This window comes from Jaculus jaculus, chromosome 17 (assembly GCF_020740685.1).
Source record: "Jaculus jaculus isolate mJacJac1 chromosome 17, mJacJac1.mat.Y.cur, whole genome shotgun sequence".
Lineage (NCBI taxonomy): Eukaryota > Metazoa > Chordata > Mammalia > Rodentia > Dipodidae > Jaculus > Jaculus jaculus.
Window position 1 is genome coordinate 20,422,772 of NC_059118.1, and position 17,621 is coordinate 20,440,392.

General features: G+C 48.4%; 1 protein-coding gene across 3 annotated transcripts in view; it reads right to left on the bottom strand.

Moving 5' to 3' along the window:
* The window catches only part of Poc1a (POC1 centriolar protein A), a 92,388-nt gene extending 75,524 nt beyond the window's left edge, over positions 1-16,864 (bottom strand). For 2 of the 3 annotated variants that reach the window (XM_004664312.2, XM_004664311.3), the window contains exons 1-6: positions 16,583-16,864; positions 11,944-12,028; positions 10,778-10,949; positions 10,226-10,405; positions 3,354-3,461; positions 398-513 (exon numbers count right to left, since the gene is read on the bottom strand). In XM_004664312.2, coding sequence (XP_004664369.2) covers positions 398-513; positions 3,354-3,461; positions 10,226-10,405; positions 10,778-10,949; positions 11,944-12,028; positions 16,583-16,600 — 679 coding nt within the window. In that variant the 5' untranslated portion in view covers positions 16,601-16,864. Of the gene's footprint in view, positions 1-397; positions 514-3,353; positions 3,462-10,225; positions 10,406-10,777; positions 11,017-11,943; positions 12,029-16,582 lie in introns of those variants that run through there. The other variant, XM_045136982.1, reaches the window with a different exon arrangement.
* Between the last annotated feature and the right edge of the window lie 757 nt (positions 16,865-17,621).

Genomic DNA, 17,621 nt, shown 5'->3' on the forward strand with positions numbered 1-17,621 from the left:
CAGCAGTGACCGAGGGCGCACCAACACTAACTTCTATGGGTAGCCCCGTCTCCTTGGCCCTGGACGGTTCTCATCCTCACTGGGAAAGGCGAGTGGAATGGGTAGACCAGGAAGTGGCCCTCAAGGAGAGCCTGAGCCAGAGGCTCGCTGAGGGCCCCCGGCTGCAGGAGGAGGGGCTCTACACCAAAGGCCTTATTAGAAGTCGGGTGGCATTTGGCTGCATCTTCTGGCTGACGTTCCAAGCCAGGACAGCCACACCACAGAGTAATCATCCAGCCCAGCGACACAGGGCCCCTCCTCCCTCCCCACTTAGGGCTATCCTCAGGCCCCTGAATGCCCGGCACCAGCACGGTTCCGCTATGGCTGCCTGTGGGCCCGAGAGATGCTCAACGCTTACACTGGTAATGCTGCAACAGCCGGTGAGTCCGCACGTCCCACACCTTCACTGTGTTGTCCATGCCGGCAGCAGCAATGCAGGTACCGCTGGGGTGGAAGTCCACGTAGGTGACAAAGCTGAAAGACAGGACGAGGACTGTTAGAAATGACAGGAAGTCTTCTTGGGTTAGAATGGGGCCCAAAAGTATCCTATCCCTATGCATATACATACATACATACATGCATAGACACACACACACATACACGTATGCATGCTATGCATGTTGTGGTAGTTTGAATATAACATGCCCCCAGAGCCTCATGGGTTTGGGATTGAGTCTCATACTTGGTCCCCAGCTGGTGACAATTTAGGAGGTAGAGGCTTGCTGGAGGAGGTGTGTCACTGGGGGCAGACCTCGAGGCTTATTACCCCAGCTCAAAGCCCAGTATTTAGACTACTTCCACCATCCTTTCCCTGCCATATAGAAACTATAAGCTGGGCTGCAGAGATGGCTCAGCAGTTAAGGCACTTGCCTATAAAGCCTAAGGACCCAGGTTCAATACCTCAGGACCTACATAAAGCCAGATGCACAAAGTAGTACATGCATCTGGAGTTCATTTGCAGTGGCTAGAGACCCAGGCATGTCCATTCTTTCCCTCCCTCCCTTTTGTTCCGTCCTTCCCTTTCTCTGTATCTCTCTATCAAATAAAAATTTTTAAAGCCCGAAGTGGTGGCATGAACCTTTAATCCCAGCACTCAGGAGGCAGAGGTAGGAGGAACACTGTGAGTTCAAGGCCACTCTGAGACTACATAGTGAATTCCAGGTCAGCCTAAGCTACCGTGAGACCCTACCTTGAAAAAAAAAAAAAAAAAGAAAGAAAAGAAAAAGAAGTAAGCCAAAATAAACCCTTTCCTACCATAAGCTGCTTCCAGCCAGGCATTTTGTTCTAGCAACAAGAAGGTAACTGTAACATCTACTCGTGTTGTTCCCTCCCCAGAACACGTTTTTTACTGGTAGCCAAGGGAGAACAGAAGTAGGTGAAAACAGTGGTCAGCAATATACTAAGGTATAGACTTATGAGGAACCATGTCCCACCCTCTCTTCCCTCCTTCCTCCCTCTTCTTCCTTCCTTCCATTTATGTGATTTTTGTTTGTTTGTTTGTTTGCCCGTTTGTTTTTGAGGCAAGGTCTCATGTAGCTCAGGCTGGATTCAAACTTGCAATGTAGCTGAAAATGACTGAATTTCTGATCCTCCTGCCTCACGAGTGCTAAGATTACAGGGTTGGGCCACCACGCCCGGTTTTTTATTGCAGTGCTGGGGATCAAACCCAGGGCCTCATTCAGGCTAGGCAGGCACCCTACCCACTAGGGCACATCTCTTGCCTCCATGAGTTTCTTGAAACAGGGTCTAGTTATGTAGCCCTGGACTATGAATCTCCCGTACGCTACCTCGTAAGTGTTGGGAGTACAGGGTGTGTGTCACCCATCAGTGATTTTTAAATACAAGTGGAAAGGGCTGTCTTTAGATCCACAAGGCAACCAGGCTGCTCTAGGGTTCCAGAGTTGAAGCTGGTACCCTTGTAGCAAAGCAGGTTCTGCCAGCTGAGAAGCAAGTGGGAAGGACCGGCCAAGTTATAGGCCTGGGGCTGCTGAAACGGCTCAGAGGTTAAGGTGCTTGCTTGCAAGAGCCGAAAGGCCCAGATTCAATTCCCCAGTACTCGTGTAAAGCCAGGTGCATGGGGGTGGTACAGGCATCCGGACTTGCTTTGCAGTGACCCCTTCTCTCTCACACACAAATCAATTAAATAATAATAATAATAATAATAATAATAAGGCTACAGGCCCACCTAGCTCTAAGAGACAGGCCAAGGGTCCTCAATATGCCCATACATGATACTTGGCTGTGGACTTCAAGCTAATTGGCAACAAGTTAATCTCTGCACAAGCTAAGTCCTGGGACACAGAAAACTATGCACCTTGGGTGGCGTTCCTAAGACACAAGGAACTCATCAGCTTTGCCAAGGATTTCCCGATAAACAGACAGCTCCGATCTGATGTGGACCCTCAATCTGACGTAGGTCTAGACTCCCCACAGCTTTGACTTCTTGAAACTGAATAAAGCTGGAGTTGTCGCCATGGGACACTGCACTCCAGTGCATCCCCTGACGCGTACATTTAGATTTGTCTGAGAGAGACAGAGTATGTGCAAACGAGTGCACCAGGGTCTCCAGCCACTGCAAACAAACTCCAGGTGTGTGCACCACCATGTGCATCTGGCTTATGTGGATTCCAGGGAGTCAAACCTGGGTCCTTAGGCTCTGAGGGCAAGCTCTTTAGCCACTAAACCATCGCTCCAATCTCTGACCTGCCTTAAAATCATATTTTGTGTATTGCATGTTCATTTTGGATCCTCCCCGGCACTGCTGGACAGCGGCGATGCTTGGCTTCCTAGGACGGACCCCTGACTGTGAGTCCTAGTCTAGTGAAGAAGGAGAAAAGCTGGGATCCACTTAGAAACCTAGAAAAGCTAAATCCCAGTCCAAATGTGGCCTCTTCCCACTCTCAGTGATGTGGTGCAGTGGAAGCAGCCCCCGCCGGCTATGAGAACCTCCCGAGACTTTCATTCATAAAACATCACCATCAGTAATACCAAGATGCATGCCCATGCGGTTTGGGGGACTGAGTTCAATGCTCACAGAAAGACACAATGAAATTCTAGGAACTGGAAAGTGAAGGGAAAGAAGGGATCTCAAGTAATTATGCCGCTCGAGGTTAAGCCTTCCTCTTATTTGTGAGATGGGGGCGGGGTAGCACTTAAGTTTCCATCCACGCAGGAAAACGTGCACAACTCAAACAGGGGCACACCAGAGAGCAGCAAGTGGGGCTGCTGCCCCCACAGTTCCACGTGGTCTGGGGCCCAGGTCTGTGCTCTGGGCTGCAGCACCCACAAGTGGCAGGATGGCGTCAGGGACTCACCCGCCATGCTCGCAGTACGAGTGGACACACTCCCGGCTGGTCTTGTCCCACAGCTTGACCGTCTTGTCGTCACTGGCGGACACGATGAGCCGCCCGTCAGGGGAGAACCTGAGTCCGAGGGGGCATAAGTCACACTGCTGAGTAACACACACCTTGGACACCCCACACTGCTCTCCGCAGCCACCTCTCCCTGTGTGCCTATACTTCCTCACTCAGGAAGTGTTTGGGCCTTTCTGTTTGTTTCTTTGTTTGACCTGGAACTATGTATGGAGTCTCAGGGTGGCCTCGAACTCATGGTCATCCTCCTACCTCTGCCTCCCAAGTGCTGGGATTAAAGACGTGCGCCACCATGCCTGGCTTTTTTTTTTTTGAGATAGTCTCACTATGCAGCCGTGGCGGGTCTGGACCACTCAATGTAAACAAGGTTGGCCTCTTTTTTTTTTTCTATTTTTTTGAGGCAAGCCCAACAGACTGGCTTTTATTTTTATGTGAAAGAGCGAGAGTGAGCCAGAGAGAGAAATGGCACGCCAGCACATCCAACCACTGTAATCAAACTCCAGACATGTGCGCTACCCAGTATACATGTTCAACCTTGAGTACAAACAAGCCATCTCTCTAGTCCCCCCTTTCTTTGGTTTTTCAAGGTAGGGTTTCATTCTAGCCCAGGCTGCCCTGGAATTCACTATGTAGTCTCAGGGTGGCCTTGAACTTACCGTGACCCTCCTACCTCTGCCTCCCAAGTGCTGGGATTAAAGGCGTGCGCCACCATGCCTGGCTCCAACCTTTTTTTTTTTAAAAGCAGGGTCTCACTGTAGCCCAGACTGGGCTTGAACTCACAGTAATCCTCCCACCTCAGCCTCCTAAGTGCGGGGACTAAACGTGTGCACCAATATGGCCAGCTGCCTCTGCATTTGGGTGCTGGTATTGTAACTGTGCACCACCATACCTGGCTGTCTGACCCAGATTCTCCAGGACCCACATAAGCCAGATGCACAAGGTAGCACATGTGTCTACAGTTTGTTTGCAGTGGCTAAAGGCCCAGGTGGGCACATTCTCTCTATCTACTTCTCTCTCTCTCTCAAATAAATAAAAAATGAAAAAATAATTTTTAAAAAAAAGGGCTAGATAGATGGCTTAGCAATTAAGGTGCTTGCCTGAAAAGCCTAAAAATCCATGTTTGATTCCCCAATACCCATGTGAGCCAGATGCACAAGGTGGCACATGCATCTGGAGTTCGTTTGCAGTGGCTGGAGGCCCTGGTGAGCCCTTTATCTCTCTCTCCTTCCCTAATAAATAAATTTAGTTCATTAATTAATTAAAAAAATAGTAGGGGCTGGAGAGGTGGCTTAGCGTTTAAGTGCTTGCCTGTGAAGCCTAAGGACCCCGGTTCGAGGCTCTATTTCCCAGGACCCACGTAAGCCAGATGCACAAGGTGGCACACGCATCTGGAGTTCATTTGCAGTGGCTGGAAGCCTCGGCACACCTATTCTCTCTCTCTCTCTCTCAAATAAATAAATAAAAATAAAACATTTTTTAAAAAGAGGTCCTGGGCTGGAGGGATGGCTTAGCGATTAAGGTGTTTGCCTGCAAGCCAAAGGACCCAGGTTCAATTCCCCAAGACCCATGTTAGCCAGATGCACAAAGGAGCATATGCCTCTGGAGTCCATATGCAGTGGCTGGTGGCCCTGGCGTGCCCATTCTCTCCCTCTCTTTCTCTGTCAAATAAATAAATCTTTTAAAAACAGAGGTCCTGTGTGACTCGCCACCAAAGGCCTGCTATGGACATGACATCCACTTTGCTGGCCTGGCCCTTCCTGTTCTTGGAACCCTGACCATAAGACTGTCAGGGCAGGGACTTCCCAGAACAAAGAATGGGGCTGCCTTAGGGCACAAGTAGCTTATATGACATTCTCCAAGGAAGTCAGGTCAACAGTCTCCAACTTCTGACTCTCGTGGTTTCCCAGTGTCCCTTGGCCACCTTAGCCTCTCCTCCAGAGCAAAGTGGTATGTTACAAGAAAGCTCTGCTGAAAGGAAGTGAAGAAGCTGCAAAAAGGCCTATCTGTGTCTGTGTCTTGGATCTTAAAGTCCTTCTGGTGACTTGGCTCCCCATTCACACAGCACAACCTCCTACACCAAAGGCCAGGGCCTCCGGGTCAAGCCCCTGTGAAACCCAAGACCCCTCTGGCAGCTCTGGAGCACAATCAAGCTCTGAGAAATCAGCCCAGGGGAAAGCAGGCACACCTGAGTACCAGACAGACACGGGTTCAGGCTCCAGCTCGGCCATTTACCATGGCGTATCCTGGGACAAGACACAGTGCTGTTCTGAGCCTCAGCGCACAATGGAAAACTGCCGCCTAGCTGGCAGAACCGCCGTGAAGAACCACAGGAGACTTCAGAATGGCAGTTCTGGCAGGATTTTTTTGCTTGTGTGTATGTGTCTGTGTGTATAACATGGTGCAAGTGTGTGTACTGTACATACATGTGCTTGTCCCTGAGGCACCCCATGTGCTTGCCTGCAGTGACCACAGCACAATCTCCCTCACTCTTCTGCCCATCCTCATTTTGAGTCAGTGTTTTTTTTTTTCCAAGGTAGGGTTAAAGCATTTCTTTAAAATATTTTATTTTATTTTATTTATTTGAAGGAAAGAGAGAAAAAGGGAGAGAGGGAGAGATAGAGAAAGAATGGGCATGCCAGGGCTTCTAGCCACTGCAAGCAAACTCCAGGTGTATGCGCTACCTTGTACATCTGGCTTTCATGAGCTCTGGGGAATCGAACCTGGCTCTTTATGCTTTGAAGGCAAGCGTCTTAACTGTTAAGCCATCTCACCACCCAAAAGTCGCTTAATAATACTGGAGACTGCTGTTCTTGGTAAATCCAGGCAATTCCCTGGTCTGTGCTCCCCTTTGCAGGACTGAGGTCCAGGCGTGTGGCCATGCCCAGATGTTTCCACGAGGCAGCTCAGGCAGCTCAGGGCCCCTCAGGCTCTCACATAAGAAGCACTCTTAACTGCTGAGCCATCTCTGGAGCCTTTGATAGACTCTTATTGATATTGCTACTGTTAAGAAGTGATCCTTTGCTGGGCATGGTGGTGCACACCTTTAATCCCAATACTTGGGAGGCAGAGGCAGGAGGATTGCCATGAGTTTGAGGCCACCCTGAGAATACATAGTGAATTCCAGGTCAGCCTGGGCTAGAGTGAGACCCTATCTCGAAAAAAAAAAAAAAAATCAACAATGGGCTGGAGAGATGGCTTAGTGGTTAAGGTGCTTGCCTGTAAAGCCAAAGGACCCATATTTGATTCCCACGTAAGCCAGATGCACATGGTGGCGCATGCGTCTGGAATTTGTTTGCAGTGGCTAAAAGCCCTGGCGCACCCATTCTCTCTCTGTCTGTCTCTCTTCTATCTCGCTGCTTACAAATAAATAAATTTAAAACAAATAACAACAACAAAAACATGACCCTTCAGTTAATGGTTTCTAGGAGATGGGGCAGTATTTTCTTCAGTGTGTAACCACTGATAAGTTGGCCATTCTCTGGTAAACAACCTGACACCTATACTCATGCAAGCAACCTAAATTAAACTCAGTAGGTAATACCAGTACTCGGAAGGCAAAGGTAAGAAGATAGAGGCCACCCTGAGACTATATAGTGAATTTCAGGTCACACTGGGCTAGAGAGCAAGACCCTACCTCAAAAACAAAAAAATTAATAGAATTTTAAAAAATCATTAAAGTGAAAGTGGACCAGTAGGGAAGAAGAAAAGGTTCGGCAGGAAGAGGATACAACTAAGAGAAGGTAAGAGGAAATTAACATGACCCAAACACATTTTATACATATAGTAAGAAAGTAAATAGAGCCAGGTGTGATGGCACATGCCTTTAATCCCAGCACTCGGGAGGCAGAGGTAGGAGGATTGCCATGAGTTCGAGGCCACCATGAGACTCCATAGTGAATTTCAGGTCAGCCTAGGCTAGAGTGAGACCCTACCTTGAAAAACCAAAAAAATTTAAAAAGTAAATAAATTTCTCCCTCTCATACCAAATTAAAGCTATCTCACTAAATCAAATATAAACCCTGCCTTCTTAAAGAAACAACTGTCTTGGGCTGGAGAGATGGCTTATCAGTTAACGCACTTGCCTGTGAAGCCTAAGGACCTAGGTTGGATTCTCCAAATCCCACGTAAACCACAGGCACAAGGTGGCACATGTATCGAGTTCGTTTGTACTGACTAGAGGCCCTGGTGTGCCCAATCTCTCTCTCTCTTTCTTTCTCTCGTTCTCCCTCTCTGTCTCAAATTAAAAACAAAAACTTTAAGAAGAAGAAACTCCTGTCTTTCCTGGGCCTCTTTATCTTCTTCTACATATGGGAATCTAATTTTTCTCTTCTTAAAATCACTATACAGCTTCTAGGTTGTTGTTTTTTTTCCTTTCTTTTCCCTTTCCTCCTTCTTTTCATTACAAGCCACCAAAAAACAAACAAACAAAAAAGGCAACTTTAAATTCAAAACTCCGGTTGTTGCCCTGTTTAGATTAAGTTCTTCCCAATTTAAAACATAACTAAAATCTTAAATGGATGTCTCTCCATGTTTCATGTTGTCATGTCTGATGTTGGCCAACCATGTCATGTCATGTGTTGTATGTTTCATATAGTCTGACTAAATTTATAGTTAATAATTGTTTCAATACTTATGGTCATTAAATGTTCTGATAATCATATAGTTATTTTTATTTATTTATTTGAGAGTGACAGACAGAGAAAGAGGCAGAGAGAGAGAATGGGTGCACCAGGGCATCCAGCCACTGCAAAAGAACCCCACACGTGTGCACCCCCTTGTACATCTAGTTAACATGAGTCCTGGGGAATTGAGCCTCAAACCAGGGTCCTTAGGCTTCACAGGCAAGCACTTAACCACTAAGCTATCTTTCCAGCCCTGATACTCATATATTTTAAGATGGTGTTAAATTATTAAAACCAGGTTTACAATATATTTAAAACAATTAACCTCCTTATTTTTGACAACGTGCTTGTTCATGTTTACTACAATAGACATATTTATATACCAAATTCTAATCCTGCTTCTATAAAAACAGATTGTTTTTGGATCAGAAAAGACTTTATAAGGTAAAAGATTGATAAAAGATATATTATTAAAAGGATATGAAAATGATATGAAAAGGCTGTGGAACTTAAACTAAAAAAAAATTGGAGAGAGGGAGGAGATATGAAGGTGAGCAGAGTTATGTAGGGGGAAGTGGGGGAGGGGAGGCAAATGCCATGGTTTGTTGTCTGTAAATATAGTAGTCAATAAAAATAAATAAATAAATAAGGGTGGGGTGCAGTGGCACACACCTTTAATCCCAGCATTCTGGAGGCAGAGGTAGGAGGATTCCTGTGCATTCAAGGCCACCTTGAGACTACATGGTAAATTCCAGGTCAGCCTGGGCTACAGCAGACCCTATTTCGAAAAACAAACAAACAAACAAACAAAAGAGTAAATAAGGCTGACAGAAAGCTAGAAAAAGCTACATTGCACTTAGTTCAATGGGAGAGAGAGAAATCATGAATGGAGGGCTAGAGAGATGGTTTAGTGGTTAATCGCTTGCCTGTGAAGCCTAAGGACCTTGGTTCAAGGCTTGATTCCCCAGGACCCACGTTAGCCAGATGCACAAGGGGGTACACAAGCATCTGGAGTTTGTTTGCAGTGGCTGGAGGGCCTGGCGCGCCCATTCTCTCCCCTCTCCCTCTGTCTGTCACTCTCAAATAAATAAAAATAAACAAAAATTTAAAAGAAAAAAGAAATCATCAATGGAAATACTCAACAGTGGACATTGCAAGCCTTATATTTGGCCAGACAGACCAAATGAGCAAACGGGTACAATAGTGGCACATCTGTTATGTAGGAAACTAACTGCTCTCTAATTGGACTGGAGGCCCGCTCCATGAGAGGAAACACATCCCTATTACTGAAAACCTACAACAGGGGTAGTCATGAGCCGTAGGGTAGCGCCTGCTGCTGTCTGGCTAAAAGCATATACGATGCTCACCAAACTGCCCGGTAAGCACTTCTTTTAATGTTCCTACCCATATATTAATGCTATTCTCACTTTTGGTTAGAGAAACTTCTCTTTTCAGATGGCAGTGACCTTAGGATGACTCAGAAGGCATTATGGTGCTGAGAAGACATGACAGAGGAGTGCTCAGCACTGAAATATTTCTATCACACCTTCCAAGGCTCAGGGTCCATTACGGAAGAGATGGCAGAAGGAATGTAAGAGCCAAAGGAAGGGTAGGACTTCCCACAATGTGCTCCTCCAGACACAAAATGGCCTGGATATCCATGACCTCGCAGTGCCTGACACTCCCTACACAAGACCATCATAATAGGAGGAAAAGATGATGACATCAAAATAAAGAGACTGAGAGGGAGACGTGATATGATGAGAGTGGAGTTTCAAAGGAGAAAGTGGGGGGAGGGAATTACCATGGATTATTGTCTACAATTATGGAAGTTGTCAATAAAAAATAAACTAAAATAAAAATTAAAACAAGCAAACAAAATAAATAAAAGTAAGTTGGGCCAGGCAAAAGAAAAGTAAATAAGTAAGTGGCCCTTGATAGCACTGGTGCTGAGTCAGCACAGAGGCCAGCGAGGAGGTCGTGGCTACCGCGGGGCAGGCGTAAGCTCGGTGAAGCTTCTCAGCGGTGGCTCAGTGTAAGAACCATTACTGCGGACCACAGCTACAGAATCCAAGGCGCAGGAAAAGTGAAGGGCTGCTGAGCAGCCCATCCTAGGCCACAAGCTGGCACGCGTACAGTCCCCTCAACCCCCAGGGCCTTCTCTCCCGGGATCCCCACGCAGGACGCGCTCACCTGGCACAGCGGACCCAGTTGATGTGCTGGCTCAGGGAGAACAGGAATTTTTGGCGATGAGTTGACCACACCTTGACTGTCTTGTCATCAGAGGCTGTCACGAGGGACTGTCCGTCACTGCAGAAGTGGACACTCCTCACTGTGGCCGTGTGTGCACGGAACATGGTTGACTCCCCTTTGCTGTGAGGACAGACACCCAGGGTCAGGAAGCCCATAACAGTGATGTGAGGGCCCACAAGTACGTCAAGGCTCTCCCACCCTTCACAGGACCCCCTCCCAGGCCTGAGCCCCAGGTCTCCCCCATTGAGACGGCACTGCTCCCCCAACCTCAGGCCACATGTGAGCAGCATTGGGTGGAGTACTTGAAGGATGGCTGGAGGCAGCCCAGAGCCCCTCCCCAGGCTGAGGAGAGGGGCCTCGGCCTGGATGGCGCCCCTCAGGGGGAACATGGCCCACCGTGACCAATCCTGAGCTAGGATAAGGGCCTGGATGGGGTTAGCTCTGGCGCCAGGTCCCTCAACTCTGTCAAGCCCCTCAAAGTCCATCACGTACACATTGGGTACCCAGATGCGAACAGTCTTGTCACGGGATCCCGAGGCAAGCAGGTGTCCCGAGGGTGAGAAGTTCACACAGGTGATGGCGTCCTTGTGGCCCGTGAAGCGATAGGCGCGTGACTGAGGCTTCATGTGCCAGACCATGAGGCAGGAGTCCATGGAGCCACTGGCTGAGGAGAGTGGGTGAAGCGATGATCCTTGGCTCTCCTTAATCTCGACCCTCCCTCTGCCAGGTCACTAGGGACACAGTGAGGACAACAGGCCCAGCTCCACCGTCCCCAGCACACTCAGACGTAGCTCTCGTGGGGACAGCCCACATTTCCAGTGACCGCTAATCCAGAGTTTGGAGAGCTATGACCCGGCATTCTCCACATGGCGGGCTGACACAGGAAGGACGCTGACAGGGGCCCCTCATATGCCTGCCCTGGGCAACAATCCAAAGCTCAGGGCAGCATGGTCTCCCCACTGACACCCTGAGGGTACAAGGGCAAGCCCTCCCAACACAGAGAGCCAGTGTAACATGAAGCACCTTTTACTACTGAAAGGGCCCAACTCCCTAATAAGCCCAAGGAGGTTCCCAGAAGAGACTGAAAATGACTTCAGTTCCCTCTTGGCCTATAGCAGACCTTGAGACCAATGGCCTCTGGAAGGAGACCGGGACAACAGGGTGAAGCGACAAGCCTACTGTGTGGGAACAAGCAGGCTGTAGCCAGGGAAGCTATGTGTGAACTCTCAGGCAAACGAGGAAGGGGCAAAAAAATGGGGGGATGGGAGAGGGAGGTCCTGGCTCTGCTCAACATCCTTTTTACTAGTAGGCCTCTATACCATGAACACGTACCATACTGGTGTGGGAAACCAGATAAAAATTAGAGCCCATACCACAGAACAGACTTAAGAGTTCTGGAGTGCATAGAAGAAAAGCCCAGGCCTTAAGTTTCTCTCTCTCTCTCTCTCAAAGGCGGTGTGAACCTTCACAAGGTTCCTAACCTCTGACCCTCATATGCTTTGCATGTGAAATGGAGCTCATGAAGCCCACTGGCCAGAAGCTGCAGGTGGTAGCAAGACACAGATCTAGACAAAGCAGACATGTCCTTACTGTGCTCTGCTGTCCCCACACATCTCCCAAGTAGAAACTCGACCTGAGACAAAAATGCCTTCTCTTACCCAGCTGCTTCGTGTTGAGACTGAAGTCCACACAGGTAACTGCATCTCGGTGGCCCTTAAAGTGCCTCTCCAGGGAGGGGTCCTCCTGCAGGAGAGCCAGGGTGAAATGAATAATGCCTGGGTGAGGAAGGGGCATCACTGAAGTCAACACTCTTCCTTCCAGAAGGCCTTAAAAACAAGGTGAGCTGGAGAGATGGCTTAGCAGTTAAGGTGCTTGTCTGCAAAGCCAAGGGACCCAGGCTCAATTCCCCAGGACCCATATAAGCCAGATTCATAAGGTGGCGCATGCGTCGAATTTATTTGCAGTAGCTAGAGGCTCTGGCATGCCCATTCTCATTCTCCCTCTCTCTCATAAATAAATAAAAACAAAATATTAGCTGGGCATGGTGGCGCATGCTTTTAATCCCAGCACTCATGAGGCACAGGAAGGAGAATCACTATGGTTTGAGACCAGCCTAGAACTAAAGTGAGTTCCATGTCAGCCTGGGCTGGAATGAGACGGCTTAGTGGTTAAGGCACTTGTCTGCAAAGCCAAAGGATGCCCTGGCACATCCATTCTCTCTCTTTCTTGCTGCCTCTTTCTCTTTCTCTCTCTCTCTCTTAAATAAATAAATATTTTTAAAAAAAATTTTAAATTAAGGGATTGAAGAGATGGCTCAGGTTAAAGGCACTTGCTTGCAAAGCCGACCAGCAGGGTTTAATTCCCCAGTACCCATGTAAAGCCAGGTGCACAAAGTGGTGCATGTGTCTGGAGTTTGGTTGCAGTGCTGAGAGGCCTTGGAGTACCCATCCTCATTCTCTCATAAAAGAATAAATAAATTTAAGGGAGGAAGAATTTATTACTTTTGGCTTACAGTTCAAACTACAATCCATTGTGGGGTGGTGGTGTGATGGTGTGGAAGGCACAGCAGCAGAAGCTTTGAGGCAGCTGGTCACCTTCAGTCCACAGTGAAGAATCAGAGAGCAACGAGGGTTGCCGCTCAGCCAGTATTTCTTTTTAATGTAGTGTCTCACTTTAGCCCAAGAAGACCTGGAATTCACTCTGTAGTCTCAGGGTGGCCTCACAGCGATCCACCTACCTCTGCCTCCCAAGTGCTAGGATTAAAGGCGTGTGCCGCCACACCTGGCACGCCCTCCTTTTTATACAGTCTACAGAATAGGGCAGCCTACAGTTAGGGTGGATCTTCCCACCTCAAGTAATCTAGAAAAATCCCTAACAGACATGCCAAGAGATTTATTTCCATGGGGATTCTAATTTTTTTTTTAATTTATTTGAGAGCGACAGACACAGAGAGAAAGACAGATAGAAGAAGAGAGAGAGAATGGGTGCGCCAGGGCTTCCAGCCTCTGCAAACGAACTCCAAACGCGTACGCCCCCTTGTGCATCTGGCTAACGTGGGACCTGGGGAACCGAGCCTCGAACCGGGGTCCTTAGGCTTCACAGGCAAGCACTTAACCGCTAAGCCATCTCTCCAGCCCTCCATGGGGATTCTAAATCACCATGATAAATTTATTTGAATGAAAGCCCAGAGAGAGAACTTCCATCTCAGCTTGCACTGGATAGTGAACCCAAAGGTCAGCTCTGAACAGACCTCTGGTGACACCACCACCATGCCCACTCTACCCAATGTAAAAGAAACAGCAGAGGCATGTAGGACACTGCCTAGAAAGACAACAGAGGAAGAGAAAATATTCCCATCCAACAGCTACTTATAACTCAACACACCAATTCAAAAAAGCATTCTAAGCTGGGCGTGGTAGCGCACGCCTTTAATCCCAGCACTCAGGAGGCAGAGGTAAGAGGATCACCATGAGTTCAAGGCCACCCTGAGACTACATAGTGAATTTCAGGCCAGCCTGGGCCAGAGTGAGACCCTACCTTGAAAAAAAAAAAAAAAGCATTCTGGGGCTGGAGAGATGGCTCAGCAGTTAAGGCGTTTGCCTGCAATGCCTAATGACCTGGGTTTGATTCCCCAGTACTCATAGAAAGCCAGATGCACAAAGGGGCACATGCATCTGGAATTCATTTGCAGAGGTTGAAGGCCCTGACATGCCCATTCTTTCTGTCTCTCTCTTTTCTATCTCTGCTTGCAAATAATTTTTTTATTTATATATTTTTAAAAACACACTCTGGCAGAGTGGTAGTGCACACCTTTAATCCCAGCACTCTGGAGGCAGAGGTAGGTGGATCACAATGAGTTTGAGGCCATCCTGAGATTACACAGTGAATTCCAGGTCAGCTGGGCTACAGCAAGACCCTACCTTAAGTTTAAAAAAAAAAAAAAATTCTGTGTGAGAAGGAAAATACTTAGTAGCAGAGACCGGTAAGTTAAAAAGGAGATAGAAAGGGAAGAGAAAGGAAGGGAGGAGGGTATTTAATAGGTTGGTATTGTATATATGTGACTACAATGATTGAGATGGGGAGGTAATATGATGGAGAATGGAATTTCAAAGGGGAAAGTGCGGGGCAGGGGGGAGGGAGGGTATTACTATGGGATATTTTTTATAATCATGGAAAATGTTAATAAAAATTGTGAAAAGAAAAAAATTAAAAACAAAAAAAATAAATGGTTCATAAAAATAAAAAATAAAAAAGCACTCTGGGTCTCTGGGTGATCCAGGGAGCCCAGCAAAAACTTTTCTAGAGAAAGGATGTTCCTATGACAGAGCAAAGCCAAGTCACTCCACAGAGCTGTACCCAGAACAAAGGCCCCTGGCTGTGCCCAGCTCCACCCCCAACACACCTGCAGGACAACCATTTCAACAGGTGGAGTGGCAGGTGGTGTTGGGGGGGAGGGGCAGAGAATTCCAACAAAACAAATGTTCCCCTTCTGCCTCCTGTCCTCTTCCAAGCCTCTGGGAAAAACAAGGGCAAGGCAGTACCCCTCCTAAGCTCAATGGTCAGAAGCCAGTTCAGACCCACCCTTAAAACTTCCCTACCTTTTGTGGTAGGTTAGGTGTGGAAACAACACCAAATTAGCAGTACAATGTCTGGGCCCTACCTCTGCCCAAGTCTTCAAGCCGCCATGGCTCTACCTACCACCTGGCCACAGAACCAGACTCTTGGGAGCAATGTCTCAAAAAGACCGGCTTGAGCCACTGAGAAATCCTGCTGGAACTGAGCTGATAACCTCCTCCGTGTATAACAGCTGACAGAAAGCTGAAAGAAGCTATTCTGCAGGCAGTTCAATGGGAAAGAGAGAAATCACCAGTGAAGATATGCAACAGTAGACACTGCAAGTCTTATATTTGGCCAGCAAGGCCAAATGAGCCAATGGGTGCAATAGTGGCACTTCTATCATGGTGGAAACCAACTGCCCTCTAATTGGACTGAAGACCCGCTCCATGGGAGGGAATACATCCCTGATACTGAAAACCTAAAACAGGGGTAGTCATGGGCCCTAAGGGTGTAACATCTGCTGATGTCTGGCTAAATGTATATACTACGCTCAACAAACTGCCCAGTAAGCACTTCTCTTAATGTTCATACCCTTATATTAATGCTACTCTCACTTTTGGTAGAGAACCTTCTCTTTTGAGATGGCAGTGACCTTGGGATGACTCAGAAGGCATCATGGTGCTGGGAAGAAGTGACAGAGGAGTGCTCAGCATTACAATAACTCTATCACACCATCCAAGGCTCAGGGTCCATTGTGGAAGAGGTGGAGGAAAGAATTTAAGAGCCAAAGGGTAGGACTCCTTACAACATGCTCCTCCAGACACAAAGTGACCTAGATATCCATGACCTCACAGTGCCTGACACTACCTACACAAGACCATCATAATAGGAGGAAATAATGATGACATCGAAATAAAAGTGAGACTGATTGAGAGGAGGAGGGGATATGATGGAAAGTGGAGTTTCAAAGGGGAAAGTGGGGGGAGAGAGGCATTATCATGGGATATTGTTCACAATCATATAAGTTGTTAATAAAAAAAAATAAATTAATGGGGAAAAGGCCGGCTTGGGCTGGAGAGATGGCTTAGCAGTTATGGTGCTGGCCTGCAAAGCCAAAGGACCGAGGATGGATTCTCCAGGACCCATGAAAGCCAGATGCACAAAGTGGTGCACGCATCGAGTTCCTTTGCAGCAGCTGGAGGCCCTGGGGCGCCCATTCTCTTCCCCCACCCTTCTCTCTTTGCCTCTATCTCTCAAATAAATAAATAAAAATTAAAAAAAAAATTTAAAGACCAGCTGAGGCCTGGGGGAGAGGGAGGGCTGGACTGTCTGAGTCGCCCCAAACATTCCAGTGACCCGTTGCTCTCACCCTGTCAGAAAAGAGTGTCACCTCAACAAGACCCCATCCAGCCACCCATGGGCTCATGGGAGCTCAGCTGATGAGACAGGCTGGGGAGGCCCACCAGGGCACACCAGACTTGTGCCGCACTAGTTAGGGTCATCCTCGCCAAGACGCCAACCCTGAAAGGCAAGGGACTTATTTGTTGGCCCCGGTGGTTCAACCTGGCGTTAAATGCTCGCCCCAGCCAGCTGGCCCAGACCTTAGGAGGAGAGGCATGCCCGGGAACCCGCAGCTCCCCACCCGCTTCCCGTCTCCCAACTCTGCTCCAGTGGCCCAGGAGCCCACCGTCCCAGAGAAGAGACCAGGGCCCTCGGGGGGGGGCAGCCACTGGAACTTACCAGGCTGGAAAAGGCCATGGCCGGGCTGACAGAGCCAGGGACACCCGAGGAGCCCGAGGCAGCCGCGGCGGCAGTTGTATCAGTTCAGTTTCCGCGCCCCCACTCGCCGCCAATAGCAACGCGGGTCGCGTCGTCGCGCCCCGCCCACCGTAAGGAAAGGAGAAATGATTTCTGTCCTCCGACAGGAAGCGGAGCCGTATGGCTGGTATTAGCCTCTTGTTACCCAGCTCCGTCAAACGAGGCAAACCACAGATTACACTGCCCAAGGCCTCTGTCACACATTCCTCCTGAAAACGTTAAGAAAAAAAAAAACATTTAAAAAAAAAAGGGGGCTTTGCCATACCGGCCTGTATTCCGGCTCACGTGTCAGCGCTTAGCCTTCTGGGAAATGCAGTTCTACACTGCCTCACTCTTAAGGAGCTGGAGGAAGAAAAGAACTACATTTCCCGAGATGCCCCGGGGGGACCGGAGGTGGAGGTGGTGTTATCGCCCGGAAGGAAGGTCTTAAGGATCCCGGAAAGAAGATGCTGGCATCCGTGTTTATTGCTGTCTTTAAAGCATCGGTCCAAGACGCCATTGAGAACCAATATTAGTCCCTTGGGAACTTCACTCTTCCGAGTGCACACATGACAAGTGTCTGTGTGAAAGGACCAGAGGCATTGGGAATCACAGCCATGGAGTGCAGGGACCTAGGTTCGATCCTTAGTTCTCCGGGATTCGCTGTGTGACCTCAGGAAGAATGCCTCCTCCGTTCTGAGGGCAGGTTTCTCCACTGGTAACGTGAGAAAATGCGATGCAGCGGACAGCCATTGTAAATTGTATGTCCAAAAGAAGTACATGTAATCCCATCACCTTCCGGGCCAGCCTAAACTACACTGACCCTGTTGGAAAATGGGAGCCCGGCGCTGGTGATATGGCTTAGGGGCTAAGGACCGAGGTTCGATTCTCCGGCTCCCGCGTAGGCATGCGTGCCATGGCGCATGTGTCTGGAGTTCGTTTGCAGTGGCTAGAGGTCCTGGCGTGCACATTCTCTTTCTCT